Below are 27,612 nucleotides of genomic sequence, written 5' to 3' on the forward strand. Positions count from 1 at the left end.
TTTGTAACTCCTTCATGCAAAACTCCATCACTAGAGCCTACAGTGAGATCCCACCAGGACAGGATCTCTCACGGTCAGCTAAAGACAACATATTATTAAAGAAACCAATAACTCTTTTAATGTGCAAATGTGCATGAGAGAAACACATGTGTCAGAGGGGACCTGAGCCTGGCCCTGAGTGTCTTTGGGTTTCCGGACACGCCCTGTAACCTCTGGGGCTGCCAGTGCTCCGAAGAGGAGGAGGAGGAGGAGGAGGAGGAGGATCGGGTGAAAGTGGAGCGGAGGGAAAGCGGGAGAAGAAGTCGTCCCCCTGTCAGAAGTATGCGGGGCTCGTCCTCTCAGACCTTACGTCAGCCCGGACTCTTTAACAGGCTGTCAGACCCGGTGCCGAGCACACTGAGGTGCGCGGAGATGACAGCGGCGGGACGAGGAGGATGTAGCACACCTGCGGCCAGCGGCGTGTCGGACGTTTAAAACGGGAATAATTCTGGACTCAATGCATTTGCAGTTCCTCACCAGTGATGAGTTGGCTCCTGTTGTGGATTCTAACTGCAGCCGGGATTCAACAGGTGGGATGGAGGATGGACTATTATTATATTAGTATAAGAATCGTTTTTAATGTGCAAACTGCAAATGTAGCCCAGTCTCCGGATGCAGGGGTGTGAGGTTAGCACTATTGTAAAAATAACTCATCTCTAGCGTACTTAACATTTACTGTCACTTTCTATTTGCACAATTAATAGCTACTATGAACTACCTATAGGCACTTACAGCATGTTTGACAGTAAGTTTAAGTGACTGCTGACAGTTATTATTCTTTTGTCACAACTTTTGCAATAAGGACAGTTAAGCAGACTTTTTTATTTATTTACTTTTTTTTTTTACAGTGTATGTTCCTATAGGGGCTTTATAGTGGTCAATGGCAAGTTTATAGTCACGTTTTTCTTAAAGGTAACATAAATTAATATGACATCATAATGACTTGGCAGTAGATCTGTAGATGTGGCCCCAAAAGATAATTCAGAGCTGCTTATGATAAATGTTTTAACTGGTGACAGAGTAAGCTTGATGGAATGGCCTGACTGACCATTATTCCCTCTAATTGTTTCTGAAGTCTTTTCCTCATCAATCATTCCGGCCTGGGTTAACTTGCAGTATGATATGCTGGCAGTTGCCATACTGCTGCTTCACTTCCCATCGTTTGTTATAGAGTAGTGCCACCTCGTGGTTATACAGGAAACTGTTTTTTTTAAATAGCTTTTTAAAATAACGTTTTCCTGTGTTATCAGTTACCCCTTTTTAGGCCTATATGTCCGTCAGTGGGTCAGCTTTTGGAAATGTGATGCTTGCGTAAAGCTTAAAAAAACATTGTTTTATTGTTTGTTTTATTTTATTTATTTAAGTATTTATTTAGGTATTTTTCTTTTCTTCTCATTTCCCCCCCAAAATTTAGCAACTGGAAGAGTAATTAATGTAACACTTATTTACATTAATATTGTAATACTTATATAAATATACTAAAATGTCCACAGTATATATTAAGATAAATTTAGATGGTATGATAATGTTATGTTATGTATTGTAATGCAATTTTATCCTTATTGTTACTGTTAGCGAGACAGCAAAAAATGTTTTAGATTAGGGGCTATTATGCTTCAATAATGTGTTCTTTCAGACAAAGAAACCATCCTAAATACATTTAGGTGCTAATTTTCACAGTTATTTTTTCATGAATCCAAAACTTTTGGAGGAACATTTAAGAAAACAATACTCCAGTGACAGTTTCCTCCTTTTTTTTTTTTAAGTGTCCTTTTTCAAATGTTTTCTCAACTCCCTGTGGAAGTGTTTGTCCATGCCTGTGCATAGAGCAGGGGTCATCTGATCTGACAGGAGGAAAAGATCAAACCAGCAGGGGAAGGAGGGTCATCAGAGAAAAGATCAAAGAAGATACCATTATCATTCACTGGCCATCACCAAAATATGACTACTAATAGAGGTCACACTGAAAAAATAGTCAAGAAGGTGACAATATTGAAGAGTTGTTTCACTAATATCTAACAGTGTAAAACCTGAATATATAAGCTCACTAAATTATTTCTCTGCTTGTAGCCAACTCCACTTTCCTCAAATATCTGTTTCTCTAATTCATTTAGTGTTCTGTTATTTCTCCCTTTCCCGGCAGCAATTAAATACTTTTGAAATAAAGTCATGCTGAATTTAGTCAGCAAAGATAAACGATTCAGGCTGATGATTGCATTAGGCTAACCCCATGTTTTCATAATTGACTTATGAAACACCCACCCCTCTCTGCTCTCCTGTCTTTGTTAGCTTGATGGACAGCTTTTAAGCTCTGCTTGTTGTTTTTTTCTTCCTCCTCTGTAAATTAGCCCGATAACTGCAGGCTAAATTAACTTTTCTGAGGAATGGCTTAGTGGCACTGCTGTGATTAAAACTCATTTATCTGCATTAGCTTTCAACACTGCGCACAACAGTTATTAATATGACCACAATTCTATTGAAGTGCAGAGAACAAGCTCAGGGATAAGGCATAAGATGATTAAGTATGTTTTCCTCACAATTAATTGTGGATTAAATGCACGTTTGTGTGTGTATGCATGTGTGTCTTTCATGGATCACAAGCTGATTACTAGAGTGCAGAGCTCTGAGCATATGGATGTTATTATGATTTATGAGTATACAAACAATATAGGACCTCCAATATATTGTTTGCCTCCCTGTCAAGACCAGTTAACAGTATGGCAGTTATGATGGACATGTTATCTGCTGCTGCTAAGATGCATCTTAATCAGGAACACTGTGATTTTATGTTACTTTATGTGAGCCTAATGAAAGCTGACATACTGTACATCTATGCTGTGAAGTCATATAGTAGTTTAAAGGTCCCATGTTTGTTAAAAGCAGTTGTTGGTGCTATATAAAGAATCAAAAATCCACAAATTCATACAGCCCATATTAGAAACTGTGCCTTTAAACGAGCCTGCAGTACAGGAAGGTAGTGATGTCACAACTTTAGTATATATAGGTAGAAAGTTCCACTCCAGTGCTGTTTCAGGCGTTATGCAGCTGCAATGGCCTTGCAGAGCATAGATGTATTATAGAACTGAATAAATCGCTGACGTTAAGCCCTGCAGCCAGTTATTCCAGTGGCCATTCTTGGTATCGCAGCACTAATCCCAGTGCAGCCCAAATAGTGTTTCCCCTATAGACCACTATTAAAAAAACACATCTATAACACTGTTGACAGGCCACCTCGATCTGCAAACAAGGTTAATTATGACTCTTTCTATTATTTATTGTTGATTCACGGAGGTTGTATGTTTGTGAAACTTTCCTCATGCCTAAAAAAATGATTTAAAATTCTTAGATGCCATCACAATGTTATGTCTGTAAGCTGAGAGAGGATGCAGATCTCAGTGTCTCACTCAGAATGATGACCCAGAGACCATGTTGTGGCATTTTCCCAACCACAGCATGTTCTCAAAACAAGCAAAAATTGAATTTCGGCTTCTAATATATGTGTGTTATCTTTTGTCAGAAAAACACATTCTAAATCAGAAATAGACAAGCTTCCTCTGCTGAGACCTACCACTGTCCAAAACTAACCTCGCAGTGCTAGGCTGTTAATGTGGCTCATGAGGCCTGTTTCAGTGGGAACATCTGCTTTTAAGAAACCACAGAACTGTTCACTGCCTGACCTTGGCTTCACAGAGCAGCTTGTAAGAGTCAAAACACAGTGAGGAGGGAACATTGATTAAGTTTCATTGGCAGGATTTTATTGTAACTTGTCAGCACCATTGCAGATTTAAAAAATGACGAGTGTAAGTGCACACAGGACGAGACCGTGTCATTGATTTAATATGACTATCTCCACCGGGCATTTTAATTCATTTTTATAGGCTTAATTGACATATTGCACAGCATGAGCAGACATAAGCTGGCTGCTATGTGTTTCACCCGTGTAGGCAGTGATACAGAGGTGTTTGAGGCTGTTGAGATCAGCAGCTTTGTGAGACAGGGTTACCACAGAGGGCAGGATATGAAAGAATTCAGGATTAAGGATATTAAGAATATTGCTGCGCCACATGGGGCCAAATACCTTTCATGTAATAAAAGATGGCTTAAGAGGAGCTACTGAAGACTGCGTGTTACAAAGATGGTGCTAGTGAAGGTTCATTTACGATAGTACAGAGATTACCCTTTATCAGGCGAAGAACTATTTTTGGTAACTTCAGTGGATATCTAAATGGGTCCCCATGTCTCTCTGTTCGGTCGTAGAACCACATGGATTTTTCTTCCAGCTAATCAGCAAAGATCAGACTACATCACAGACAGTGACACCATGACATGTGACCAATCAGTATGATAATAATATAATAATATTAACTTTATTGACCTGGACCTCCAATTTAAAAATGAAAAATTTAGAAAAAAAATCTGAAAGAAACAGTCGTACAAACAGAGTTATTCTTCAGTGACTTTGCAAATTTACTAGATTAAAGTGGCAAATCTACAAGAAAAAACTGTACAACAACTGTATAACAACTTTTTTCTCACAGATTCACCACTTTAAATTTTTTTCTCTTGTAGGTTTGCCACTTTAATCTCGTAAACTTTTTTCTCAAAATATTACCTCCCTCCCCCACAGTCCACATTCTGGCTGTATGTCAATCAATCAATCAATATCCTTTATTTAACCAGGTAAAATTCATTGAGATTAAAATCTCTTTTTCAAGAATGACCTGGCCAAGAATCAGAAATGTAATATCCTCCAATATTCTCTAGGGCTGAAATTTGGAATTTGCAAGTATTTCAATGAGTGGGTTAAATGATAGCATAATGAGAAGGCAATTGGTCAGACAGTGAAAACATTAGATTTTGGTTGCTGCTGTTGTTAAACCCCACCTAATATGTCCACTTTCCCTCTCTCCAGGCCTACTCCCAGAATTCCACTGCCATGTCACCTGCCACAGCCGCCACCACCCCAGCTGCGGACCTGTACAACCGCACGCAGTACTGCAAGTGGCCCTGCGAGTGCCCCAAGGTCACCCCCACCTGTCCGCCGGGTATTAGTCTCCTCATGGACGGCTGTGACTGCTGCAAGACATGCGCCCGGCAGGTGGGCGAGGTGTGCAACGAGGCAGACACGTGCGACTACCACAAAGGACTGTACTGTGACTACAGCTCGGACAAGCCTAGGTACGAAAAAGGATTGTGTGCATGTAAGTGTCACTCACCAAAACCGACAAAACAAACAACCAATTTTACACAGCAGGGTTTAGTTTATTAGGGCCCGAGCAGGCAACGACCTGCGAGGTCCCTATTGTATTTCGAATGATTATTTATTATTTTTATTATTATTTTTATTATTCTCATGCCCAAATGATCTCATTTTTCACTGCCTGAACATACCCCAAAACTCATGAAACTTTAAATATAAGTCACACATGGCGAAATTTTTTTTATAATTTTTGGATGTATTTTAGGTTCACTGTCCAGACTGTAAGTGAGCAGGTGTTTGCTGCACACTGGTTGAACTAGCACATGTGTCACTCGAGCAGAATACTTGTGTGCTTGGTACTACAGGCAGCATGCAAACCATTCTTTCATAGTCTCAGATTTTTTTAGAACTGCATGAGCCATTTTGACAGCATAATCATAACAATGCATCATCATAATAAAACATAATAATGTGCAGAGCTCTGTTTGCTGCTCTCGCTGAGATAACAGATAACAGTTGCATGTCCACAAATGTGATGTGCGTCACATTACAAACCACATATGGAAGTGACTTGTTGACATGAAAAGCCTGACTTCCATATGTTTTTTATGGGTTTACACATGGGAAATATAACCAACACATGCAAGAAAAGCATTACGTATTAAAGAGGAACTTCATCCTGAAGCCTTTTTCCCCCATGCTTTTGTTGTCAACTAATGTTGTCACTTTGACACAATAGCATTTGAAAATGGGGTCCAGGCTGAACAATACAGACATTAAAATTTTCATGTTTCACTTTTCACACAGGAAATTTTGGTGTGTACAATATAGTCACTTGCTAGAGTTATTTTATATTGTATCATCATTCACAGCATTGATATTTGTGTGAAACCAGCCTGATAGTCATTTCATAATAAGTCATTTTTCCATTTTTAATTCATAACTGTTATTACTGGCATTGATATAGCACCAAGTATTTGCAGTTTTCCTCTCACATCTCTATAATATGTGACTGCTTGTCATCCCTCTCTGCCAGACATGGTGGGAACAGGCTGTGAGCATGATGGCGTGATCTACCGTAACGGGCAGAGCTTCCAGCCCAGCTGTAAATACCAGTGTGTGTGTGTGAACGGTGCCATCGGCTGTGTGGCGCTGTGCACAGAGTCCCAGCCTCCACGGGTCTGGTGCCAAACACCGCGCCGGGTCAAAGTCAAGGGACAATGCTGTGAGCAATGGATCTGTGATGAACCCAAAAGAGGACGCAAGACGGCGCCGCGACACGCAGTAGAGAGTAGGACATCTTGGATATTTATACATACACTACTGGTCAAAAGTTTTAGAACACACCAACCTTTCCAGAATTTAATTGAAAATTATGCCCAGTGTACTCTGAAATGAATGCACATTTGCAACATTTAAAATTCTTTATTGAGCATGATAGTGTTTTGAAAGTAAAAAAAAGATTAAAAATCACATTTTATGTTGGACTAAAGGACTAAAAAAAGACACAAAATTACCAAAAAAAGACACAAAATGACTAAATAAAGACACAAAATGACCAAAAAAAGACACAAAATGACTTACAAAGACATGAAAAGAATTAAAAAATGGACAAAATAGCCCGAGACTCCATAGAGTTAAGTTGTTAACCCATTTCTTGTTCCCTGAAAAAGGCCTTCTTGTATAATTCTGAAATGTACATTATTTTTCAGTTTTGGTTAAGCTTACCTTTTTTATTTACCTCTGGCAGTTCACCACTTACCTTTGTACCCTTTCAAGCTGTTCATTTGACTTGAACTGCTTGAATTTCAATAAAAAACTGGAACAATTGGGGTGTTCTAAAACTTTTGACCAGTAGTGTATATATGTAGACTAGAGGGAGTAGTGTGTTCTGTTGCATGTTTTTTTACAATCCCCAACAGCCACATCCCCTAATTTCCTTCCAGCCCCTGAAAAAAATGTAGTAATATGCCAGGGAATGCTAAGTATTATGGCCTCAATGGCCTCTTATTGACTTCATATAGTTTAACGTTTTGGACATTTTCTAAATAGATTAGTGCTACTTTACATATTTTGTAAAAGAAACAATTCCTATTGTTTTTAATAGCAGATGGATATGATTGGGTTTGATAAGTAGCAGCAGCTGTGTTTGAAACTGGCAGTACAAACATCTGTAGTTATGTGAGTCCAAGAGGATCATGAAGTCGGGGTGTGTGTGTGTGTGTGTGCGCAGGGACAGACCAATCCTTTCCTGTGGAAGCCCTCCCACTGTTTCTGGGTCATGTCCAGTTTCCAGTCATTTATTGCAGCAGAGCTGTCGAGGGATCAATGTGAATGAAGATGTCTTTGTGTTGCATAAGGATACAAATCAGATCCAGATTATAAAGGAAACCGCAATTTAAAGATTTAGATTAAAAGCAGATTTAGTACCTGTTCTTTATGCTCCTCACTTTCTGGGATTTGACTTTTCTCTGTTCTCTATCATCATTTTATGTATAAGTTCTATTATTTTGCCCAAATGTCCTGGAAGGGATCGTTTAGATTTCTTGAAGTGGAGTTGTTTGAGGTACTTATCGATAGTCAGTGTATTAACTACAGTAGATGGTGAGCATGTAAGCTAAGTTATGTACTGCTTTGAACAGGGGCAGTAACTAAACGTAATTAAGCAACTTTTAAAAAAAAATCAATATCTGTTTAATCTATGCTATTTTTAGAATACTTTCGTTTCCCTTTCCCGTTGGGGACAGAAGCCATTGTACCTATCTTTGCTCTCTTCAAAGCCACCAAACCCCTTTGACAAAAACAGTCATTTTATTTTGCAGAACAAGGGAGGTGGTGGTCTACTGCTGCCCCAATCGGTTATTGTGTGTACTCCTGACTGCTTCTGCAAACTGGGGGCGTGCAGATCTCCATCTACTATAGATACACTGACAAGTGATAAGAACCTCATACAGCCCCACTATCCCTTAAAGTGGGCATCAACGTTGGGAATGTCTGTATCAGAAATGAACTGTGATATCTGCAGTTTGTAGATGTAATCTGTTTACCTCATCTCTCTATGCTGATCAGCTTATCCAGCTGAGACCAGGAGCTGGCACAAGAACAACTGCATTACCCAGACTACCTCATGGAGTCCCTGCTCAAAGACCTGCGGCCGCGGCCTGTCCCTGAGGATCTCCAACGCCAACGAGCAATGTGAGCTGGTCAAAGAGTCTCGTCTTTGCAACCTGCGGCCCTGCGAGGTCGACATCACCAAACACATCAAGGTAGTGCTTCTGTTTTATATCTTAAACAGTTAAACGATGATAAAAACTGGATGTTTTTTATGATTCAACTTTTATTGAGTTTTTACAATTTTTTACAAGACCACACTAACAACCAATTAAGAAAAGGAGAAAAAAAGAAACAAAAAAATAAATAAATAAATAAAACAATAAAATAAAAATAAGTACATAAGAGGTCCAAGACAGGTACAATTAATCCATGCGCAATATAAAAACCGGATGTTAAAAAGACTCTTTTTAACATCATTTTCTTCTTCCATCAGCCGGGAAAGAAATGTCTGAACATATACAGGGAAGACCTGCCCTCAAACCTCACCATCTCTGGCTGCACCAGCAGGAAGCAGTACAGGCCCAAATACTGCGGCGTCTGCACAGACGATCGCTGCTGCATCCCCTACAAGTCCAAAACCATCGATGTGGAGTTTGAGTGTCCTAACGGGACGGGGTTCACCTGGAAGATGCTCTGGGTCCAGGCCTGCTTCTGCAACCTCAGCTGCAAAAACCCCAACGACATCTTCGCAGAGCTGGAAAGTTACTACGGTCACCCAGAAATCATGAACTAACAAACGGGACTAACGCTGTCGGCCTGTTCGGAGGATCCCGACTTTCTTCTGGCTTCTTTTTCTTCTACAATATTTTGTATTTGTGATGTTGTTATGCTTATACAAGGGTCTTTTTTTTCCTATTGGAAAAATCTGTAAATATGAAATATGTACGTGTCTCCAGATTGGATTCATAAAGCATCATGTGCTTTTGAAAAATATTTGAAGAACTGCTTTGCAAAACAAAAATTCAGCCAGCGAGTGTGTGAAATACTGAAAGCTTAATTTATTTATGTCGCTTCTTGCATTCGTAATAACATATGTAATGTTCTTGAAATGCTTTCAAGAGCAGTCAACATTGTCTGTCTTTTAAACTCACAAGTCAACATAGATAATACGTTTTTAATGTAGATATGTTTCTATATATTTCATAAAATTAACTTTATAATAAATGTTTAAAAAGCAGACATGGACTTAGATGCCAAAGACAAAGCATTATTTTAGGACCACATGTCCAAATGTGCAAGAATGACAGGATCAGGGAAGATGAGTTACAAGTTTTTTATTGTCATTTTTTTTAATAAATACAAACTGTTATGTCATTTTAATGCTTTTCTACAGCATTAGACGGTTGTGCATCGCATCTTTACAAAGCTGTGTATGTTCTACAAAGCAAAATGTTGCTGTAGTGCAAGTAAAATACGGGAGTAGAAGGTGTCAGGTAAGTTCTATGGCTATCCTCATGTTATCATGTGGACCTATCACTTCACTCACCCAAAAATCCACAACCACATAGGAGCATCTTGTCTACAAAAAGAACAATTCCATGGCACATCTTTGTTCCATTGTGCTTGATTGCATAGAAATCATCATAAAAAAGAAAAAAAAACTTTTGTCTGAAGCCATGATCCATTAATAAAGCATACAAAGTGAAAACTTTTGAATTTTGTGTTTCAGAGTGATTAATGACAAAGCATACAGCCTCACTGGAATGTACCAAAAATGATAGTTTGATTCCTGAAAAGTTTGTAAGTTCAGCAGTGAACACACAGTATTACTGTTAAAATGACAGACGTTTTGAAAAAAGTCAAGGAAAATGGATATCGGCATGGTGAAACAATATTATTTGCTGTATATACATGATATACTTGATATAATGAATTCTGTCCCTTAACTTTCAAAGTTACATAGCAGTTTCTGAGGTAAACTGCCATTTTTATTCATCCAAGTGCCTCCCCATCCTCTCTCTACAAATCTGCTCCTACGTACAAACGACAACACTTCAGACATGGAAAATAAAGAATAAATGATCAAACAATTACAGTAAGAACAGAAAACAGTCATTTACAGTCAGGTATATTTGAGAAAGCTGTGTCAATATGGTAAAAATGGATAAAAACGGGATGAGGGGATGCAGAAATGGAAATTAAAACTTTTTTTTTTATACGTATGAGAGATTATGAGATACATGTACAAGCTGATGTACTCGTAGCCACAGCTTTCTCCGACATTCTCTGCTTCGGTGTCCCAAATGCTGCGTTGCCCCTAACGACACACTTGCCTGTTTCTGTTCAGACATGTTTGACTCACTCAGAATGAAAAAAGACGTACTCTGACCTCGCACTCAAAAAACATTTTCAAATTGGGGCATCTCAGCTGCACTGGGTAGTCTGCAGGTGAGTGTCTGTTGTGCGTTTGTACAATACCAGGTCTACTATCATAGTGTCCCTTTCCACATCAGTGTGTATGTGCGTAGGAAGGTGTATGTCTGTGTGTCAGTTAGAGGCAGCGCAGCACAAACCGAAGGGACCTTGAGAGGTTTGGGTGCCCGGAGAGTGAAGGTTCACTTAACAGGACACTTCGGTGGACTTGGGCACGGCGGTGTCCACGTTGCTGTTGGACGTGCCGTCCGTGGAGCCGCCCGTGTGGGAGCGACCGCGCTGGTTCTCGCCCGTTTGGCTGCGGCTGCGGCCCTCGTTGGTGTGCGCGCGGGAGCGGTTTCCCTCGCTGGTGTGGGAGCGGGAGCGGTTGCCTTCAAAGGAGGTGACGCTGGAGCCGGAGGCGGTGCGGGAGCGGACCAGGCGGGTCATGCTGGCAGAGGGCACTGAGGGGAGAGGAGGAGGAGGAGAGGAGGATTAAGTAAATGCACTGTTTTGAATGATGGTTTGTTGGCTGCCAAGATTAGAAAACACTGGATTCTATAGAATTTGGCAGCCGTTTATTGATCATTTCAACCGCAACACATAGTCTGGCAAGTTTTAGAAGTGCCCTTAACCACCACTAGAAGGAAAGAACTTTTATTTACCCTTTTTCAAATGTTTTTATTTACTTTGTATTTTATGTATTTAATTTTTATTTTCTGTCTTTATTTTTTTGTTTGTTTTTATTTCCGAACGTATATATGTCTGGGTATATTAATATATATAAGTACAATCTTGTTTCTTAAAGTAACCCCGTTTATCTGTTTTTTTCATACTGAGATATATTAGTTGATATCATTTAAATGACACTTAAATGCGATTGTGTATGTGTAAATGTGTATAGTGGATGTGTGACTGTTATGTTTTATGTGCAAAATGAGAAAATTAATAAAGAGAGTTGAAAAAAAGAAAAAAAGAAAACACTGGATTCAACAAGCCATTCAGATCTGGCTCCCCTTCCTATTTCACATGCAGGCTCATTATAATATTCCATCAATCAAGTCAATCAGGGCAGACTTGGATTTTTTTTTAGAAGGGGCTTAAGACTTAGTGTCAGAGACTGAATAAAGGTACATTCAGACAGTATGAAAAAAAAAGAATGTGTTTTTTTAATGTTAAAGCATGTAACATCTAACAGAAAAAAAATACAAGTATGAACCTTAAAATGAGTTTTTTCTTTGTCATCTTTAAAAATGCAAAAGGAGCCTACAAAATAAAATTGAATCTAATACAGTAAATAAAAAACACCCAACAGTAATATAATAGCAAGAATCAGTTCCATCTAGACCAACCAGAGGGTGTTTAAATGTAACAGAAATTATTATCCACAATAACTGTGAAACAAGCCTTAAATTACTTTTAAAAAAGACGCTGCATATTTATACGACCACAGCCAGCTGAGAGGAGGAGGAGGAGGAGGGAGGAGGCCTTTCTAGTCTAGACGGAATTGTCCAAAAAGTGAAAGTGAGGAGCATTTATGGGCCTATTTTTCTTGTTTCAGGGGTGCTGAATCAAAAGGGGATGGTTCCCAAGCCAAATTTTGAGTCAAATTTTGAGCCAAATTTTGAAAATACCTAATATTCGTATTTTTACCTCATAATCTTCATAATCTTAGGAAAATGTTACTGATAATAACTGATAATAACTATGTCTGTTTTAAAGGTCAGTTCTAAATTAAGAAGACTTTTACTTGAGTAGTACTACTTTCTAATCTAACTATTTGTATTACACAAAGATCTGGAGTTGAACTTCAGTTCATGTCACACTCCAATGAGTTCATGAGTCATTTATTAACCAACACCAACACAGGGGTGAAGAGGAGTGGGTAGACTGGGTGGACACTCATTGCATCACAAATATGAACAAGGTGTTAACAGTCCTAACTCTAACCTCATCATTCCTGAAGAGAACTTGTCACCCAAGTAGAAAAACTGCATGTGTTGAATACTTACTGTATCCCATGCCCTGAATGAAGTACTTGAAAGCTTCTGTCAGTTTGGCAGGCTGCAGAAAGAGAAAAAAAAAAAACAAGCAGAGGAAGAATTAGTCCTCTTGTCATTAATTATCACACTTGTTTACACAACACTGAGAGACTCAATCTCTCATCCAGCAGTTTAACTGCTCAGGGTCTGAAGTATGACAGCTGCTATGAGCAGGTGGAGCGCAGGGCGGAGGATTACAACCTGACAACAGTGGTTCATGTCTGCCACTTGCTAATGCTCTTAAGTGCAACCTTCTTATGCCATGCACCCGTCCACCTGACCCTCTGCGCTGCTTATCCCGCCCTGACCAGCCTGCTCTACAACATTAACGCCGTCACACAAACATAGACTTACACACCTGATCAACCTGGGGCATGCCTCCGCAGTCAGCCATCTGGAGAGAGGAGGGAAAACACAAAAGAGGCCTTTAGCATTTTAGCATGTAGCCGATTGTACACTGGCGCAGCAGCGGATACACGCCATTACCCCCCATTACACTCAACACGTCCCATTCGAACACGCCGAACACTTTGTCCAATCAGTGTTCCTCTGCACCCTGAACGTTTAACCTCAATAAATGGCACCCGTTTTAGCTCAAAGGGCTATTTGTTTTCAGTTGTGGATCATAAAAGGTTGCCATGGGCCAACAAAAGTAGGTCAGTTGCAGCAGATTGCGTCCTCAGAGGCGATATGCATACGCACGTCGCCTCATTTAGCTTTCCTACCCCTGGTTAATATGTCACCAGGTAAATGCTGAGCCACTGGAATCTTATCAGCAAATGCGTGTCCATCAAGGCTGTTATAATCCGAATGAGGATATAGGACAGGAGGGGGAGGGCAGAGGGAAAGAAACAGGCCGATTTACCTTAAGCAGGGTAGTCTTTGTTGGGTCCAGCTTGGTGTTGCACTCAACCTGTTGGCACAAATGAAACATCTGTTCAGTAAAGTGTTATAAAGCAGTGGTGGAATGTCATTTTGAGGTATTTGTACTTGCGCACATCCATTATGTGCTACCTTATACATCTAATTCACTGCATTTGGTGGACTGTAAAACTGCACAATTAAAGTGTAAAGTAAAAAATAGGATGCTTGCAGACTGTATCTAGAAATTGTTCCAAAGTTGAGTGAGTCAGTACAAACTAAGACGAATTTGCATGTAAAAATGTACTTATATTATATATATTATATAAAAAACATATAAAAGAAGGATACAAATGCAAAAAAAAGTAATCAAAGGATGATATTTGTGGAATAGCAAAATGAAATGAAAATGTGTGATACACTCATTAGATTAAAAAAAAAAAGAGATGATTAACACATTTAAAACTGAGGTATAAATGATAGTGTATTAAAGATTATTTTAGTTTAGGAATTTTGGGGTATATATATATATATAAATAATACACATATTTGTATTCTTTTTATGTATAAATCTAAAAGAAACTGTCAAAAATAATTAAAAGGGTAGCTGTAATAAGCTAAGCGATGAATACATGAATGAATCAATGATTATAATCCAATAATACGATGTACATTATTCTGATATGGATCATTCTGCATAATGACAACTTTTACTTTGGTAGTTAAAGTATATTTTGATGCTAATACTGTTGTACTAAAGTACATTTTTGAATACAATAATGTAAAATAAAATGTTGATAATGCATCAAATTTAATCGCTTGCTTCAGCTCATAAATTCTAACTACTGTTTGGGGGTTATTTGGGGTAGCTCCCTGAGCTAAAAACAGTCACACAACTCACTTTTAACAGATTAAAACTTTTCTGCGTCACTTGATTTCTGTTCCTAACTTTGTTCTGGCCTGAGTCATGACAAACTGTTTCCCTTAAGCATTTAATCTTGCATATCTCTTGGGCTTTAACAGTTGACTGGAGTGAATGGAAACATGTCCAGGTTAGCCGGGTTAACAGTGGTGGGTAATCATTAGCACCGGAGCTTTGTTTTTCATGCGACAGACAGAGATTGTGCCTTAACTCACCACAGCTTCCACAGCAGGAGAGCTGTCGCCAACCACCAGCAGAGAAGGACACCTGGATAAGGGAAACACATACAATTATTAAAATGATATTGTGATTTAAATGAAATGTGCAACAGGTGATGTTGCTCGGTGAGAACTTACTTGAGAGTTCTGACGTTGCTTCCAGGGACCGGCCTCTCAATTTCCAGATCCCTCCGACTGTAGAGAGAGACACACGTTATAGAAAAGCTTTCTATTTATGTTACGTCTTAGGTTGTATTTTATCTCATGTATTCCTAGCTGAAGTGTGTTCTTTACCTTTCGTAGGACTTGACAAAGAGATGCAGGTTAAACTGGTTCATGTCATTTAGGATGTGGTGGCGGTATGTTCCGATCAGGTCCTGGTTGTGGTGGATCTCCTCCTGTAGTGACCAAACATGAAATCGGTTTAACTCACTGAGACTTAAGGACCTAGAAAAGGTAGTTAACAACACACTGGCCTGTAACTCAAAGAGAATCTGTACCTTTCCAAAGAGGTGGGAGATGATCATGTCAGGCTCGGCGTGGGTCCAACCGCTGATCTAAAACCAGACAGCAAAACTACATTAAGCATGAATGCAGTGGTTTTCTTATTCATTATTATGATCAATTATTTATTTATGTGTGTATGTTTGAGCTATTAATATCTGTTACCTTGTGTGCAGCCCAGTCCATCCATCCCTCAGCACATGGGTTGATGTTGATGAGCATCAGCCCCTCCACCATGTTCGGGTAGTCCAGCTGGAATACACATAACAAATAACAAATAATAAATAAAAAATAAAAAACATAAAAAAAAACTACTCATTCATTATATTTAACATGCAAATAGCATACTTCATTGTGTGTTTTCTCTTCAGGAATACAATGCTTTTTTTTCTTTTTTAACTTTTTTCAAATGAAGTCTGGGCTGATTATAGTCACTTATTTTCTAATCTGTCTGCATAATCCTGACTACATGCAATCCTTTACTACCAAACGCTGGCAATGATGCAAACTTTACAGATTTAGTTACAGCTGCAACAATGAGTTAAAAGTTCTATCTCTGTCAGCCTTGTATCAACAGAGTGAGACTTCCTACTGAGCACAGTGTTAGTGTTGAGCTGATCTGGAACATTCCTGAGGCTTTTATGGCTCAGCAGGCTCAAGCAATAAGCAGCGCTATATTGCCAAAATCAGCAAAAAGAAGAAACACATTAGCTGGCTCTGTTAATCCTGAAATGATTAAAACTCATAATCATTAAGCCTGATCACTGGTGGACTCAGGAGGGTGATGACCCCCTGTCCTTGGTGCCACCATGTTAAAAATAAAATAATAATAATGATGCAAAAAGTGCCCTTTTGGATGTCCTTAAATGGAAAAAATATTAAGTGAAATGTCGTGCCTGGTTGCTCTTCATGCTAGAAAGCTTTTTACACGCTGGTGCCCTTTTTATTCATTTCACCCCGGCCCCTCAGATGTCCTGAGTCCACCACTGAGCCTGACTGAGAGAGGAACTTACAGCGAATCTGGTGAGAATGTAGGCCCCGGCTCCAGTGCCCATCCCGACAACACTCTTCAGCCTGTGGTCAAACATACACGGAAACTGTTAGAACAACAGGTTAGAAAAATCTTAAATTAGAGAGTAAGGAGTCAGAGTGAAAACTGGAGCTCAACTTACCCAAAATGCTTCAACACCAGAGGGAGGGTCTCAGAGACTTGGTCCATGGAGGGGTACTCATATCTGGAAAACAAAAGAAATATTGTTACAATTAATAGTTAACAACTTAATAATACCCACTATCTTATCACTAGTCTGTATTGCTCTGTTTTGTTCTGTAATGGCCATCTGTTTCCATATCATGTTCAGCTCAGGTAGCGTTAACATGAGGCAAAGTCCCACCATCAAAGCAGAGATTAGGCTGAACGAGATAAGCACCTGTCCCTGAAACACTCTTGTCAAAGTAGGTTGTCTTAAGTACATCCGCAGTGATCTACCTGCAGAGTCAAAGGTTACAGACCGCTTGACATACATCAAGTGTTTGTGCACACTTGTTTGTGTGTCTGGCTCACCCAGTAGAAAAGGTGTTAGCTCCCTCATGCTGCCCGGGGGCGTCGACGTGACACACAGCAAAGTGCTGCATGATCTCTGACATGTCCTCGTGGTTGAAGAGCGTGTCCCAGCAGGTTTTGTCTGGAAAACAGTCCAAGGACAAAGAGGTGGATGACTTGGCTGAAGACCTCAAGTAACTGAAGAAAGTGTTTTTGTAGAACATGCAGGTTTCTCATGTCTCATCTTCTTACAATGTTTGACGACAAAAATGTGTCAGTAAGCTTGGAGGAGTTTCGATACTGTACTGTAATAGACTTATATGAAGTTAGCTTGGTGAACCTAATCTGGTCCCACGTGATACAGTAATTCACCCAGAAGCTTTAGGCACAACAACAGATGTTTCACGTAGATTGAGCTGAATAAGAAGCCAGGCTTACGGTTCAGTCCAATGTCATGGAAGGTGAGGATGACGGGTCTGTCACCCTTGGGAACCCCCTTCATTGTACAGTGGATTCTACCATAAGGAGTCTCCACATCGTGCTCCTATAGATACAAAAAAATGACCAAATTTAGCTTAAAATATGTGGATAAAAAACAACAACAAAAAAACAATAATGAATTCAGCTTTAGTACAAAGACACATATTGAACAAAATAAAATACTGAGATTCATCATGTGCAATTATGCATTCTCATGTTCGTTTCGTTTATTTGTCTATATTGTAAATGCCATCACAATGTTATGCTTCTTACTTTCCAGCCAAACCACAAAACTGCCAAACCATTTTAAAGATTGTCCTCTTATTAAAATCCAGTCTGTGTCTTTTAATAAGCCACAAAACAGAAATATAAAACCATTCAGTGCTGAAACCTGTTAAACTCCATCAGGGAGCAAATCCCACAATTCACTCCAAACTACTCAGCGCAATGATTTCAGTAAAGCCTATAAAGTCTACTCACAGTGACTTCAAGCTCAGCCACAATCATTTCCACATCGGAATCCTCCAGAACCATTTTTGCAGGAGAGGAGTTCAACGCTGCCCGCTACTGAAAAAGTGTAGTCGCAGTGGGCTCCCTGAGCTATAGATCCTAATGTTGGTAAGCCTCTGAAGCTGTTGAGAACTGCTCTGAGAGCTGCGTTTTATACCCCCGCTGCTTACCAGTTGGCCTAAGCTCCTAACCTCCCATGGTGCCTTGCAGGCTGGTCAAAACAAGCTAACTCTAGATGGAGAGATCCCTAAATTGGATCAGCCAATGTCAGACAGAGGGGCATTGGCTACAGTGTTGACATGATGAGTATGTATGTGTGTAAGCGGGGCTGAATGAAAACATGCTGAATGAGTGAAGGAGGGGGAGACAGTTGGCAGCGTAGCAATACTTTGGGAAATATTTTCAAAATAATGGCTAAACTAAGGAAACTTTACCTAAAATTTTACACACCAGCAAAGGCTAGAAAGAGTGAAACAAGTAATTTTATTAACATTATAAACATTTCCTAAAATACTGCATTAACAGTAAATAACTGACTGATTTATTAGGCGTATATAACCTGATGCAATACAGACAGAATACTGTGTTTTTTCTATATAAAAGCTTAAACTCTAAATGCTCTTAATTCAAGATTTGTGGTTTTTCAAAATAAGATAAACACCAAAATAACATTTTGGAATCGAACGGTTTGTGAACAATTTGAACCCTAAAAATATCTGCCCTAAGGTGACCTGAGCTGTAGTTCTAGCACACTGCACAAGATGGCTCATTGGGTGGTTTTCAAACCAGATTTAACTGCATGGGATCTGCTGTGGTGGAACACTCAAGAAGGCGTTTAACCTATTTACAGGACGTGAAGTGCCTGTAAACATCTAAAGGACTCACCGAGCCTCGCTCCACCCACTCTCTGCCTCCACTGGGCAAGCACGTAGGTGACCCAGGCTAATCCTGCAACACGACTCATGTCAGCAAGTGCGTATGCATTTAATATGAATGTCGGGAGTAAATCTGCAATATCGTCAACTTCAACTAATCCTATGTCATCTACTGTTGGGAACACAGATATCCAACACTTGCCCTTGATACCCAACCCGTTAGTGTGGCACCAATGTAAAGTCAGGCAGCTTTAAAGGTCCCCTATTATGAAAAACCTGTTTTTTCGGGCCTATTTTCTTTAGTCATCCTTCAGCCAACCAAACCTGAGCATGTGGAAAGCTGAAGCCTCTGCTTTGTTTCTGTGGCAAAATTAGCTCTTGCAAAAGCTTGGTGAAAGATCTTCACCTATTGACTGGCTAACCAGTAGACCCATAACCTTACACACTTTAACCTCCCAGACTGGAGTCACTTTGTTGTTTTCAGTCTCTTAATTGGAGATTTCCTGCATTTCTTTGTTTTGTATTATATTAAACTGAATATCTTTGATTTTTGAATGAAAAAAACAAGACAGTTAAGACACCATTTCTTCACTTTTTTTCTGACATTGTATAGACCAAACTATTAAATCGAGAAAATAATGAGATAAATCCATAGTGAAAAGAATCCCAGCCCTAACTGACGCTGTACCTTTAAGATCAGCAACTTATCTGACTGATTTTTTGAGTAAAAAGGGTCTGAGCGCTGTCCAAGGTGCTGAGAAGCCCCCAGACTCAGCAGCACTCATATGCTAACCAAAATGTGTGTGAGAGTGTGTGTCAGTGTGCCGGGAAGGGAAGTGAAAGGGTTGATGCACTGTATCTGTCCAAAGTCTGTGTCATCACTCTCAGTAGCCGACTGAATTAGCGAAGGCCCAATTAGATTTCAGTGCTAATAAAATCACAGCGGAGGAAAGATCATCACCGTGATAGATGAGCCACTGCAACAACTATACCGAGTAGTGACCCAGTATTTCTTTTTATCCACCACTAGATGGTACCAAACAAGCCAAAGTAATAAGCTATGGAATACAACCATCTGTATATACAACCAGTGATTGGAATCATCTGTCGACTTAAGTTTCAAATAACAAATCTGGCGGGAATGATACGAGCTGGAGCTTATTTCATACGTCTTCAAACATACCTTCAAAACAAGCTGCTGCACAGCCTCTCTCAGGCCCTGCAAGGAAAGAACAGAGTCATGAAAATACAATAATAATGCAATTACATTGCAACATGCTTTAATCTCATTTCCTGAGGGCGCCATCCTGTCACTGGATGTATTGTCACATCCATATGGACTCTATTACAACTGCACAACTTTATTGTTGAAGACAAAGATCAGCAAACTACTTGCATAACCTGCAGAAAACTACACTCATTTAGATTAACCCTAATGTGTGAAAACTTTCTTTTTTTTTACTCTTGACAAACAAATTATTGTTTAAGTCCCATTTATGTGTCAGTGTTAGTGTGTGATAATTAACATTATCAATATTAAAGAGCATATCCAAATCCAAGTCCACAATAGTGAAATTGCATTACTATTTTTCTAACGAACTGCATATCTGCACTGTTTATATATGATATATTACTATGAAAAGTATTTGGCAGGTGTGGAAAAATGCCTAGAATAATTAATGCTGCTTTGAAGGCAAAGTGTGGTCACACCAAATATTGATTTGATTTTAGATTTTTCTTCTGTTCACTCACTTTGCATTTTGTTAATTGATCAAAATAAACTATTAACATTTCTATTTTTGAAAGCATTCTTATTTTACAGGATTCTCACACCTGCCTAAGACTTTTGCACAGTACTGTAAATTCATGACTTTATTTGTCAGGGACCATGTAAAACACATTACAACAGGTTATAAATGGCCTGCTGCTACAGGTGTATTGCATATAGGATGTTGAGCCAAGGTCCCTGTCCGTCCTGGTTATATGAGCATCTCTATTACAGAGTGCTGTCTGATTTCTTACTAGTGAGTTCTCTATAAAGAAACCCTTTTTTTACTGTGATTTTACTTTAATTAAGAACAAAAATAATGAATCCTAATGTTTTATATCACTTTGATGGCTCAGCTGTTTTATCAACACTGTTTCAGATGTTATAGGAGGGATATACTGTGAGAAATTTGTAAACAAATGTGCATACTTCATGCAAAGCTGAGCGATATAGTGGTCTTTTCAAACTCTGTTTGTCTTGGCTCTGTTAGGAATACATACCGGCAGCTCCCTGTCGACCAGCAGGGGTTTGGACTCAACAACCTGGATGTCATCCATTTCAAAGAGCTGTAGAGCCTGCGTGTCAGAGAGAGCAAAGAGAGTGGTTAGCGAGTGACTGGTTGAACCTGTGTTTGAGCTTTCCAAACGGAACACGCTTCAGGTTACATTGGAGAACTCCATAATAAACATAATGTTCTTTTTTAACATGTCATCATTTAACCCCAACCTCTTTGAGAAATGTGTGGTAAAAGTTGGTGGGCTATTGGAGGCTGATTTGCAGGCAATTAAACAAGAGTTTTCCTGAACTTTGTGGCAGGCGTGTCTTATTTATACAAAGCTCATAAAAAGGAGACTAGTATAGAACTGCTCCCTCACGTAGGCAACACACCCACGCAGGTGTACAGACACAGGAACATGCAGAGACTGGCGCTGCAGATCTGCTCTAACATGTGGGGAACATAACGGGCCACACCTGTGAACCGCCCACAACAGAGACACACAGAAAGTCTCACAGACACAGGCAGGAAGACTTATGCGTGTAACTGACAGCATGGGCGGATTACGAGACAATGAGCCCCAGGCCACATACGTGAAAAAGGCCCCACCATCTTTCCTACATAGGAGTAACACACCTAGCCTGTTTTTGTCATTTTATGCCCTTTTGTAGTTGTTAAACAACTTTCTGTAGTCATTTTGTGTCTCTTTGTGGTTGTTTTGCTCATTGTCTCTCTCTGTGGTCTATTGTCTCTTTGCAGCTATTTCACTATTTCTCTTTATAGTCTTGTGTGTCTTTGTAGTCATTTTGAGTCTCTTTGTAGTTGCTTTGCTTGTTTCATTACTTTATGTGAGTCTGTGGTCTCTTTACAGCTGTTTCACATCTGTTTGCCATTGTTTAGCTTCTCTGAAGTCTTTTGTTTCTTTTTGTAGTCGTTTTATGTTCCACTGTCATCATTAGGAGTCTCCTGGTTGGTACATGTCACATTTTATAGGTCAAGGCCAGGGGGACCCTGACACTTTGAGCCTGTGCCCGGTAGGCCAATTCAGTAAACCATCCATGACTGACAGGTTAAAGGATGGTCTAATAGAGCAGGCAAGAAAGAAAGAAGAAAACGTGACTTCTAAGCCATTCTCACTCCACTGAAACATGCCTAAAATACTGGCCAAAACCATCTACACATGCTTTTTGCAGACTTGAAGACTGAAAATTGAAGCAGTGCCTGCCTGATAATAGCTTCAAGATTGGGAGCATGAATAAAAAAGAGAGAAGAGAGGGCAAACAGAAAGAGGCTGGAAAAAAGAACGGCAGGGAAATAAAGAAAGGAAAGGGGGCAATGTGAAGAGAAGCCAGGCATCCGATTGTGCTGTGGGTCATGGTGCTGTGTTGGAGGAAAGCGGGCAGCCTGTTGCTCTGCATGCAAATCAAATTAGCCAGTTAAGAGGGCTCTTTGTCCGCTGGCACCGGTGGCTCCTGGGAGCCAGGGGCCTGCCCTGCTCTCTCTGGGCCTTCTCTGACCCACAAACACACAGGAAGCCACGGATACCCTGGTTTCCATCAATACATCCCAGCGTCTTTTCACCCCTCTCCTGGCTCTCTCGCCCTGTGTCACTTTTCTCTGTTTGCCTTGGTTTCTTTCTGCTTGGTTGCAGTTGCTATGTTTGCTCTTTCCACAGTCTTTCCATCTGTTCTGTGCTCTCTGTCGTTCCGTTTTGTCTTTGTATACAGACAGCTAATCAACATCAACCAACAGGACTGCACAAATTCTTTTTTTTTTTTGGAGGATGTGATTAATTACATTTCAAACGCGGAGATGTCCGGCAGAACACGCCCTGGACACACACTCACACAAGTGCACACACATGCTCCTCTGACTGGGAGACCGGAGCCAGCCGGATCTCACAATAGCTCAGAGGAAGAGGAGTATCAAACAACAGGTTCATTTTTCTGCTGAGGCCTTCAAAAACATGGCCGCCATCACACTGCAGGAGCTTTGTTGAAGAGGACAAGAGATCAGCCCCCGTTGAGATTCCACAGACATGTGAGAGAAGTCATGTTTGTGATGTTGAAACAAGTCGGGCTGTTTCGGATTTAAAAAATATTGGGGGGGGGGGGGGGGGGGGGGGGGATCAGCACATGCATCAAAAAGGGGGAATCCTCTAAGCTTTTTTTAAGTCTATTTTTGAAAACATAGCTACGTAAAACCAGACTAGACAGCTCATTAAAAACAAAAACAGACATCCTCTGTTCTTGGCCACCATCACCACCTGTTAGCAGGTTGGCAGCATAGAGAGAGTCTGGCTGGACAGCAGGCTGAGACAACTAGGTCACCTGCTGTTTGCACCAGCGGTGTGCCTCCAACTGTTCGCCTCGCCAAGCTAATGTTTCACCTGGCCAAGAGGAGCAGCCGTGTTTTCTGTCAACCCCACAGGACCAATGCAATATGAGTCTTGACACCTCTTATGCAATGATTTGTCAAATTAATTTAATAGAGTTATGTAATGTCAAATGAGTGCTGTGGGAAAACGCTGCTACATTCTAAGCGTAAATGAGGAAGGGTTTTCTGTTAGATTATCAGTAAATTGAAACAATATAATAAAGGGAAGTGATGTTTTTGCACTGCATCTTTTTCTCACAAGGATTTTATGTTGCCGCTGCAGCAGGGGGCTCTCTGTAAACTGGCTTCACTCCAAATCTCTCTTGGTGTCATTGGCAACGTGTTTTCTTTGAGCGAGTCAAACCAGTTCCTAAATGCATATTCCCTATTGAAACTTGTGGGAGGTTTTTTTTTTTCTTTTAAAAAGTCAGGCTGTGGGGAAGAAAACAACTATTCACTGACACAGCTTTGGCCTGGCAGAAGTGAGACTGTGTTATGCAATCGTGAACAGGAAGCAGTGGGAGGATATAGGCTCGGGACGATCCGAAATGTGTAGCCCAAAATCAGCTGCAAAACAAAGAATGCAAACCCTATACTTTTTGGTGACATACTGGCTGGAATTTCACTGTTTCTGAAAGAAGATCATTTGTGGACTGAAAGTCCCATGACATAACAAGAAAGCCTTTACATAACTATATGCTCATACCCAACTGTTGATAATCCATTCCTCTTTCCATAACTTTTATGATTAGTATGCTGATTCCTAAAAAGCAGACGTTTTGAAAATCCATTTTTTTCCACTTGAGAGTGAGATAATTTGGCTTAAGCTTTTAGAGGAAAACAAACAACACTGATGCGGGCCTACATACTGTAACACATTAGTGCTTGTTTTGCCACAGTAAATCCACAGATATGACACACTACTTTAAGCCAGAACATCCAAGTTACAAAACAGCATGAGCTCAAACTCTTTCTCTGTTTGCTCGCAGAGAGAGAGAAACATATGTACTGATTAGATTTGGAAAGCAAGTCTCTATATTAGGAAGCCAGAATCAAGGACAGGCCATCCTTCCTCCATTGCCTCCATATAGTTTTAAATCCACAAGCCCACGGCTTCCATCTGCAGAAACAATGATTGCTTCCCTAATCTTTGGGAACTCGCTTAATCTGTCAAATCCCTGGTTCTGAAATATCAGCATGGCGGCAGCAGGCCTGCAGGACTAAGCTGTCACAGACCTACATTTTCAGATAAAAGATATCAAAATGTGGGTGTCTCCATTACTACATAAGTTGTTGAGTAGGGGGGGGGTTGGTGTCAGGGCAGTTTGAGGGGATCACAACATCACCGGTTCAAGCAGCTGCTGCTGTTTATTATGAGGATCCTGTATCACCATAGCTCAGCAGACCTCCTGAGATCAGGTTCATAATCTTTTAGACGGGATTGAAGACTGGATTTTGCTCAACATTAGAATTAGCTGGAAAAATAAACACAGCCTTGAAGCAAGTCAGGATGCAGTGTTGTTTTGGTGACGACCAGTGGAGGATACTCTTTATATTTCTGGCAGACTGCCATTAATACCTGAAATTAATAAACAACATTTTTCATATTTTGGCCAGTTGCAAGCACTCCCCCCTCCCCCTGCCCACACCCTCATGTTTTTGTTTGTTTTCTTCAGATCAAGGCTAGAAAGCAAAGAGGATTTGTTATGCAATTATGGCCCTCATAATATTCAGTGTCAGTGTGTGTAAAGCATGTTGATCTATGACCAAGTTCCTGTACCTGCTTCCATGTGACACAGGTGTGTCCTACCTAACTACTACTACTATGCATTTGAGAAATTAAAAGTTCATTTCTAACAGATAGAAGCCATTCTAAAAAATAAAAAACCCCAAATCAAATTAAAATAAACAATCACTAACTTGATTGATATTTCCTTTGCATAATAAAAAAAAATAGATGTCTTATTTGTGTGTATTTGGAAATAAACCCTTCACATACAAAATGCGCTCCTAAGAGGTACGTGCACATGTTATAACTCGTGTTTTGCATTACTTTAATATGCACAAAAATATCTAAACAATCTGAAATGCATGATATGTATGTGGTCGAATAAAAGTGACATAAATGAACTGAAACACTATCATAAAAAAATAAGTATTTAAGTTGCACTGCCAAACAGGAATAACAACATGCTCAGACATGCGGGGGACAAACAAACAACAGGGAAGTTAGCGCCCTGTTCCTTAAAAATACATATTTCAAAAACATTCATATTACTTAAAGTAGAAACCTACCGTTGGGTTTAACTTCTGATTGTCCTGAGATGAACACTCCCGAGATGGAAAAAAAGTCCACAAAACTTTTTTTGTTCTCTTTTCAAACGGCGCAAATTGTTGCAGTGACAGAAGCGTTGCTTTGTTTATAACGTGCAGCGCAAGGCGGATGTATGAGGGAATTTTATAAAGCCTTGGGGGTGTTCAGCCCGGCCCACTTTCCCTCGCTGCTCTCTCGATTGGGCAACAGCAGCTGTGGGGCTGATAACGCAGCTCGACTCTTTCCAGCGGTTGCATGATGAGGAAGCTGGTGACAGCGACTCGTGGGTTCATGCTCCAAACGAGTCAGGGGATCGACTCTTTTCACTGATTTTATTACCAATATTCTCATTTTGTCACCCTGCCATATTGTTAAAACCCTGCCCAACGTTTCTTTAAGCACTCGCCCATACTTCTCTAAATTTAGTCATTTTTCTTATGGAGTTTGGTGCCTGTTGAGTCATAGAAAAAACACTTTAACTGGAACTGAGATGTGTCACATTTAATTATGCTCACCCAGCTGTTTGTACCGTCATTGTGTCACCGTTACACCTTCTAATGCGACACATTTGACAGCTTACTTTTATAGTTAGGTGGTAATTAGTTTGGTACAACAGAGCTCAGTCGCTCCACAATGAGCTGACAGGGTGTGGACAGGAATCTTGGAATGGCTGTCTGTCTTTTTTTACATAAACTATGATTCATTACGCTCTAGGAGTCATAATGGTATTTTTTGATACATGCAATCCAAGCAGCTGACATTTTTTAAAGATGTGTTTGAGGTTTTTTTGCGGCTGTATGAGGCAGAGGGGGTTAGGAATGCAGCCAGGCCTGCAACCTTGATTAGAGGCCAAGAGGAGATAAGTCTGTACAAAGGGAAGCCCTTCCCTCTGCTTGGATCGAGCCACCTTTCCTTGATAGCACACCGCTATTGTCTAATCAAAGCTAGCATGTCCTACTGGAGCTGTAATCAATACCACAACACAGACAGGTAGCTACTGTGTGAGCTGCGATATAGATGTTACTGTGAGGGAAAGCATTAAAGACAGGTTATCTGCAACAATCCATATAGATATCCTATCTGAAGTGATGCTTGTGTTGAGTGGCCACTTTGTAGTTTGACACCATCTACCAGTACATGTAATCTGAGCGTGTGTGTACATCAGCACCTCGAAGCATGATGTTTTTGATTCCAGATTGATACGTTTCGCTTACTAAGCATGTCCTGCAGGCCAGTGGAAATTTCCACACCTGCAAGAGTCTGACTGTCACACTGTGAATCTGCCAATAAGTGCTAGTATTGGCAATGAGTGTGTGAAAGGTCCTTGTCAAGATACAATAGCTGCACTGTGGGCTTGTAATGTGAGGCCTACGATAGGAACAAATCAGACAATAGGCGCATTTGAGGGGGAAAATATAACCACTATGCTAATTGCACGGTCAGTCACTTAGTACACTGCAAAACATGGGGAGCAATACTGATGGACGCAAGTCAAACAAAAATGTTCTTTACATATCTGGCCTTTAATTAAAAAAAACACATAGTGACACAGTTTCTATGTAGCATAGTGTGCTAAAAACAATGCAGACACAAAAATTCAAGTTCACTAAATATTTTATCCAATAATTGCATTATCCTTGGCAATATGTCTTCAAATGTAATCTGATATTCTAGTTACTTATTCTCTGTAATCTGTGTGTGAATGAGTTCCTGGGGGTGAGCCGACATCTCCTTTTTCCAGCTATCATTGTGAAACAAAGATAGCATTTGCAGGCCTGCCAACTGTAATGGATTTAGTGCAGCACATGTGGGTTGCAGAGTGTCTCAATACTTGATAAAAACTAGTGGACTTTCACCTGGCTGATTGCAGGGTCTGTGGCAGCAGCTGGCAGCCTTTACAAGGCCAGAGCTCCTCAGGTGCTCAGGTGTGGGCTTCACCCCTTCACACATCTCAACACAAGGGATACCTTATTAGGAATGTAAAATATATTTGCTCTT

General features: G+C 40.1%; 2 protein-coding genes across 3 annotated transcripts; one reads left to right on the forward strand and one right to left on the reverse strand.

Moving 5' to 3' along the window:
- The first annotated feature begins 273 nt into the window (after positions 1 to 273).
- On the forward strand, positions 274 to 9,818 carry ccn4a (cellular communication network factor 4a). The gene is made up of 5 exons (XM_059349358.1): positions 274 to 569; positions 4,952 to 5,240; positions 6,276 to 6,530; positions 8,309 to 8,505; positions 8,787 to 9,818. The coding sequence occupies exons 1-5, from the start codon at positions 522 to 524 to the stop codon at positions 9,084 to 9,086; spliced, it is 1,089 nt and encodes a 362-aa protein (XP_059205341.1). The 5' UTR covers positions 274 to 521; the 3' UTR covers positions 9,087 to 9,818.
- ndrg1a (N-myc downstream regulated 1a) lies at positions 9,613 to 25,750 on the reverse strand. 2 transcript variants are annotated; one of them, XM_059349356.1, is made up of 16 exons: positions 25,596 to 25,750; positions 20,929 to 21,003; positions 19,844 to 19,879; positions 17,234 to 17,339; positions 16,817 to 16,937; positions 16,425 to 16,487; positions 16,266 to 16,326; positions 15,418 to 15,504; positions 15,249 to 15,305; positions 15,043 to 15,146; positions 14,887 to 14,943; positions 14,746 to 14,797; positions 13,613 to 13,660; positions 13,106 to 13,141; positions 12,718 to 12,769; positions 9,613 to 11,169 (listed from the first exon to the last, which is right to left on the reverse strand). In XM_059349356.1, exons 2-16 carry the CDS (start codon positions 20,983 to 20,985, stop codon positions 10,913 to 10,915), a joined length of 1,194 nt encoding a protein of 397 aa, XP_059205339.1. In that variant the 5' UTR covers positions 20,986 to 21,003; positions 25,596 to 25,750; the 3' UTR covers positions 9,613 to 10,912. The 2 variants fall into 2 exon arrangements, with proteins under 2 accessions (XP_059205339.1, XP_059205340.1); XM_059349357.1 differs by lacking the exons at positions 19,844 to 19,879; positions 20,929 to 21,003; positions 25,596 to 25,750 and adding an exon at positions 17,756 to 18,351.
- Positions 25,751 to 27,612: the final 1,862 nt, after the last annotated feature.

Source organism: Centropristis striata, chromosome 14, assembly GCF_030273125.1.
Source record: "Centropristis striata isolate RG_2023a ecotype Rhode Island chromosome 14, C.striata_1.0, whole genome shotgun sequence".
NCBI lineage: Eukaryota > Metazoa > Chordata > Actinopteri > Perciformes > Serranidae > Centropristis > Centropristis striata.

Excerpts from the sequence above, each read along its gene's own strand:
- ndrg1a (XM_059349356.1), bottom strand. The coding sequence starts at position 20,985 with ATGGATGACATCCAGGTTGTTGAGTCCAAACCCCTGCTGGTCGACAGG. Across the intron at positions 16,938-17,233 it reads CCATGACATTGGACTGAACC|ACAAAACCTGCTGGGACACG; the intron begins GTAAGCCTGGCT and ends ACTGTTTTCCAG. Across the intron at positions 15,505-16,265 it reads ACATTCTCACCAGATTCGCT|CTGGACTACCCGAACATGGT; the intron begins GTAAGTTCCTCT and ends TGTGTATTCCAG.
- ccn4a (XM_059349358.1), top strand. The coding sequence starts at position 522 with ATGAGTTGGCTCCTGTTGTGGATTCTAACTGCAGCCGGGATTCAACAG. Across the intron at positions 5,241-6,275 it reads CGAAAAAGGATTGTGTGCAT|ACATGGTGGGAACAGGCTGT; the intron begins GTAAGTGTCACT and ends CCTCTCTGCCAG. Across the intron at positions 8,506-8,786 it reads ACATCACCAAACACATCAAG|CCGGGAAAGAAATGTCTGAA; the intron begins GTAGTGCTTCTG and ends TTCTTCCATCAG.